The 5,779-nt window shown below is 39.3% G+C and overlaps 1 protein-coding gene across 4 annotated transcripts in view; it reads left to right on the top strand.

Annotated features, from left to right (window-relative positions):
* The window catches only part of SPTA1 (spectrin alpha, erythrocytic 1), a 69,582-nt gene that overhangs the window by 3,722 nt on the left and 60,081 nt on the right, over window positions 1-5,779 (top strand). For all 4 annotated transcript variants that reach the window (XM_055084272.1, XM_024116086.2, XM_028488089.1 and 1 more), the window contains 4 exons: window positions 1,029-1,169; window positions 1,964-2,110; window positions 3,952-4,085; window positions 4,641-4,785. In XM_055084272.1, the coding sequence (XP_054940247.1) occupies window positions 1,029-1,169; window positions 1,964-2,110; window positions 3,952-4,085; window positions 4,641-4,785 (567 nt within the window). The remainder of the gene's footprint in view (window positions 1-1,028; window positions 1,170-1,963; window positions 2,111-3,951; window positions 4,086-4,640; window positions 4,786-5,779) is intronic.

Here is a 5,779-nt window from a genome sequence, read left to right on the forward strand (position 1 = left end):
CTCCGCAACGGGAGAGGCCACAACAGTGAGAGGCCCGCGTACCGCAAAAAAATAATAATAATAATAATTCAAAACAAATCTGTGTTATATTTAAAAATTAGGACTGCAATTCCCTATTTAGCATACAAATTCTAGTTTGCTTTACTGTCAACAAAACATGGTCAGGCAATACAGACATTAACCAGAATAAACCTTATTAGAAAGAAGACTCTGTAACAAGAAAATCTCAAATTTTATTTATTGTCATAAAATAGAAATCATTTTGTATAATTTATACAAAAACCAATCCCTTACATTAATTAAAATATTTGAGAAATGTTTGAAACATCTTCACATCTATCAGAATCACTGGGGCTATATCAGTCTGTACAATGGCAGGATTCAGAGAGAGATAAATTTGGTCTACATGCTACATGTTACCTTAGGGCCATGAAGTAGTTGAAAAATACAAGAATCTTGAAGGCATAACATATATGACACCTTCAATTTTACAGTATATGTAAAATCTGGTCTTCTAAGCTAACTTGGCATTAGAGCCCTCCACTATATACTCTCAAATTCTCATTGCTTTGGTGCCATTATTTCCTTTATAAGTCATAAAAACGTTGTAACTCTTATCCTTTCTGACAAACAGTCCATGCTAAGTTTTTTTCTATGCCTTTTTCAGTACTTTGAACACCCTCTGCCCATGGTCTACCTATCAAAATTCTACCTATCCCTCAAGGTTCAATTCAAATGAGAAATCTTTCATGAATTCTTATTCTATCCTGTCTTATTGTCTGTAATCACTTCATCCCCTAAAACCCCAAAACATTATTAATTTTTTTCTATTATGGAAGGTCATATGGTTTAATTGCTATTCACATATATGTCCTATTTCCTCCTTTAAATATTTGTTGATCAATTAATGCATGAGTGAATGGGAGGGGAGGGATTTTTATCCAGGTCCCTCTCTGCACAGGTCTCTGAGTCTATACCTGCTGCTTCACAGCAGGTACTGTGCCTGAGTGGTTTTACTTTCCCCATAGGTCCTTCTGGAGGAACTCAGCCACCTGTGGGACCTGCTGCTGGAGCTGACTCAAGAGAAGGGCACCCTGTTGCTGCGGGCCCTGAAGCTTCAGCAGTACTTACAGGAGTGTGCTGACATCTTGGAGTGGATTGGAGACAAGGTATAGGACCAAACAGTATGCATATAGGACTTCCCATCCATCTGTCCCAGACATCCCATAGCAATTTAATGCAGGCCTTTCATAAAGAAGTCAGGATGTCTCTTCCTGGGCTTAGTTCCTTGGAAGAAAGAGGAATGTTGGCCAAGATTTAGGGGTATTCTGGAGGTAGTTAACATTGTAGGGGGATAAGTCTAAATGCATGAATCTGAATATGAAGAAGGCAAGACTTACACAAAAACTGCATTGAAAGATGATCTAGGATTGTCCCCATTCTACCTTCCATGAGCCTTCACTCCTAGGTTTTCGCTCTTACTCTGTGTCCAGCTTAGAGCATTGCAGTTCTTTCCCTAATTCTTTGTCTCTCAGTACCTATAACTAGGGAGGTTTTTATTTTCTACATACTTAAAGAATAATCCTATGGTTAGGACTAAACATTTACACAAGCAAGTGCATAGCACAATACTTTTGTAAATGCTCAGTATGTTGAATTGAGTAGAACCAGGATGAATTTATTTTTCAGGTTCCAAAACACAAAAGGGTGGTCCCAGGGGTTTTTGCCAACAATGTTCCTGGTCTCTCCAAAGAATTACCCCAAAGACCACTGTTCCCTGGGCCAGAATGACATCTTAGGAAATACACTGCTGCTGCTGGCTCTTTCCTGAAGGGTTCTCCCAAGTTCCACCAGTATCTCCTTCTGAGTTATCCTGGGAATGGGAGCAAGAGTTTTGGGCATTTGACCTGCAGGAATTCCTAAATGTTTACGGGTGACTTAACAGAGTTTTCTCTGTCTACAGGAGGCTATAGTGACATCAGTGGAGCTGGGTGAAGACTGGGAGCGCACAGAGGTTCTGCATAAGAAGTTTGAAGATTTCCAAGCAGATCTAGCAGTTCGAAAGGAGAGAGTGAATGGAGTGAACCAATATGCCATTGAGTGTGCTGAGGTGAGGTGGGGAACAAGAGAGCCAAGCCAGGGAAAGGGTCTGATCTTCAAGAAGACTCTCTGGCCATTAGTAGATGGGACATGAAAGATATAGGACATTGTGAGAAAGCAGAGGTATGCCTGTCCCTGGAGCAACATGCCCAGAGCAGTTTCCTCTTCTTTCTGAATGTATCCCTTGCCAGTCCACGGAAATGGAGATGTGAGTGAGTGAGTGTATGTGTGTTTAAATAAAGGAATTCAATCCACCATGGGGTTACTCCTGCACCATGCAGTACATTGATTTCTCAAGTTTATGAAGCACTCTTTCTTCATGAAGAAAAACCAGAATAAAGTGGCAAAGAATATAAAATAATGGTGGGCTATCATAATATATATGATATAATTAAACTAATTTTTTTGTGTCTTGGGGGGGAAGGGAAAAGGAGGCTGATTTACCTTCATTTTCTTAAGAAAGTGCTTAAATAAGTTTTAAATTTCTGGGAATGTAAAAACTCAGTGTGTGAATAAATAATCCTAACATATGTGAGAACTGGGAAGTCAGTCTGATTTTATATGTACATGAAGGAATTAGAAATTCTGACACTTGGCTATCGTGCTTTTCCATTTAAGGTTTCATTATCACTGCAGCTTTATAATGGGAATGATGTTTCTGTGTTAATAGAACCAAGATTTCAGGATGAACGGGTACTGGAGTAGGGAAAAATAACATATTTCTCAATTTTTTTCCAGGCCACATTTCCAACAGTCCCCAAATTTTCTCCCTCTATCACCCTTTTCTTATTGTGGAGATTTTAAAGTTATCTATTACTATCTACCAAACTACCACAAAACTGAAAACAACAAACAACCTATTATTTTCAGTGAATCAGATTCACTGATTCATGATTCAGTGACTCAGCTGCTCAGCTGGGTTACTTTGCTGATCCCACCTGGTATTCTTAAGTAACTGCAGTTATACAGTGAGTCAGTTGGTGTGGAGGGTCTAAAATGGCCTTGCTCCCATGTCTGGAGATTTAACAAGGAAAATGAAGGTTTTCTCCCTATGCTCTCTCATCTTTCAGTCGATCATGCTTTTTTATGTGTTCCAAGAAGTTAAGAACCGAAGCTGAAAGGCCTCTTGATGCCTAAGTGCTGGGGTTCATAGAGTATCATTTCTATTTATAAGCAAGAAAGGAGAAGTAGAAAATTCAGTCTGATGAGGCTTCAAAATAGAAATGGAAATCAGAATAAACAGAGATAAGAGGAGTAGGGAGACTTGGGTATTTGGGAACTACTCAAAATTGCCAAGTATCAAAATGGGCTGATGCTGCTAGCTTAATCTAGTATTCATAAATCTCATTGCTTCAGTTAGTTTGCAAAAATGTGGAAGTTTTCTGCAAAATTAAGTTTATCTGCCTGTCTGTATAATTCTGCAAAGAGGGAAATAGCTCTCATTTGATCTCAAAGGTATCAGGACCCCAAAAGAACCAAGACCCACAGTATTAGAGTTTTGAAAAATTAAGTCAGATTTCACAAAGGGAATTTTCTCTTCTATTCCTTGGATTCCAGGATCTTGAGGGGAGTTAGCAGGCATCAACATGATGGAGTTCTGAAAATAATGAGGTTGGGCAACCTGTGTTAGTAGGCTAGTCTGGAGCTGTGGGCAGAAGATACAATATCTGGTGGTTTGGTTTTCTAGATTTGGCGATGTGGATCAAGTAAGAGTTAGGGAGCAGGGCTAAGGTGAAGTGTAATATCTGGCTAAATGGCCATCCTCCACTTTTAACAAAGTATAGACCAATGTGAAATAAGAAGTGTTTAAATGATTATTTGTATTAGTCCAGCATTGACTTTCTCCCACAGGAAAAGCATCCTGAGCTGCCCTTGATTCAGTCAAAGCAGGAGGAAGTGAATGCAGCCTGGGAGCGGCTCCATGGTCTGGCTCTCCAACGACAGAAAATTCTGTCCAGTTCTGCAGACCTCCAGCGATTCAAAAGGTAGGAATCTTACCACTGAACTGTAGGAAACTGCAATAGCACCATGCTTGTTATTTGTGTTAGCCTCTGTCTACTGTTAGCAATTAGTAGTCAATACCTCTAAAAAAAGAAACTCATGTGCTTGCCTTTAAGACAACAAGGGAGAGAGTAGTTAAGAAAATCGTGACCCACTCTATAGCCAAGTGTGTGTCTAATGGAACTTAAAGCAATACAAATAGCACTGGTAAATTAGTGATGGAAGCTCTGCAGAGGCAAGAAAAGCAGATTAAGAACCAGAAGGGAATGGAGGGTGAAGTTGGGAAGAAGAAGGACATTCGTGAAGAGCTGACCCAGGTATAGGAAGTATATCTGGAGGCTCAGTTGTCAGGATGCCCAAGTCTCTAACTCTCAATGGAAACCATTAAAAGCAAGAACACTTTACATTACTTTTTTGCTAGTGTGCAGGAAGATAGGGTAATTTCTGACTGAGTGAGCTAGACTGGTCCTTGCTGTGTGCTGTTTGCCCTGGATTGCCTGCCTTCTTCCTTTGCTGGAGCTCATGGAGATGTCTGACAGGGATGTGACTGAAGCCATCCAGTGGATTAAGGAGAAGGAGCCTCAAGTCACCTCTGAGGACTATGGCAAAGACCTTGTGAGCTCTGAGGCACTGTTTCACAGTCACAAGACACTTGAGAGGAACCTTGCAGTCATGAATGACAAGGTAAGCCTGTTGGAGGAATGGCTAATCCCTTGAGCTAGAAGAGGCATTTGGTGTTCATCTCATCTCCATAGGACACAGTAAATTCACTATTTCAATGAAGGAGAAATTTTGTGCCACTTGAATATACCTCCTTATTCTAGTTTATAACTTGTACATGAATCTTGGATATCTATTATTTTATTTAATTATTTTTATTTAAATATACATATATGTTTTATATATGCTCAAGCTTTTTGTAATATATTTCATAATTTAAACCAAAATAGATAGCTTCAAGAATAGTTTCCTAATCTCACTCAGTACCCTATGGCCAGAGAGTCTTTTCTTTTATCTAACTACACTTTCTCCTGTTGGAGCTGAACCTTGCTTCTTCTTGTCCTTCACTCAGTCAAAAAGGGAGTAAGTTTCTTCTTCCCCTTTTATAATAAACTCAGACACTTAAAACACATTACTAGCTCATGCAGCTGAATATCAAAAAAACAAACAACCCAATCCAAAGGTGGGCATAAGACCTAAATAGACATTTCTCCAAAGAAGTTATACAGATTGCCAACAAACACATGAAAGGATGCTCAACATCATTAATCATTAGAGAAATGCAAATCAAAATTACAATGAGGTATCACCTCACACTGGTCAGAATGGCCATCATCAAAAAATCTACAAACAATAAATGCTGGAGAGGGTGTGGAGTAAAGGGAACCCTCTTGCACTGTTGATGGGAATGTAAATTGATACAGCCACTATGGAGAACAGTATGGAGGTTCCTTAAAAAACTACAAATAGAACTACCATACGACCCAGAAATCCCACTACTGGGCATATACCCTGAGGAAACCATAATTCAAAAAGAGTCGTGTACCACAATGTTCATTGCAACACAATTTACAATAGCCAGGACATGGAAGCAACCTAAGTGTCCATCAACAGATGAATGGATAAAGAAGATGTGGCACATATATACAATGGAATATTACTCAGCCATAAAAAGAAA

This window comes from Physeter macrocephalus, chromosome 4, assembly GCF_002837175.3.
Source record: "Physeter macrocephalus isolate SW-GA chromosome 4, ASM283717v5, whole genome shotgun sequence".
Classification (NCBI taxonomy): Eukaryota; Metazoa; Chordata; class Mammalia; order Artiodactyla; family Physeteridae; genus Physeter; species Physeter macrocephalus.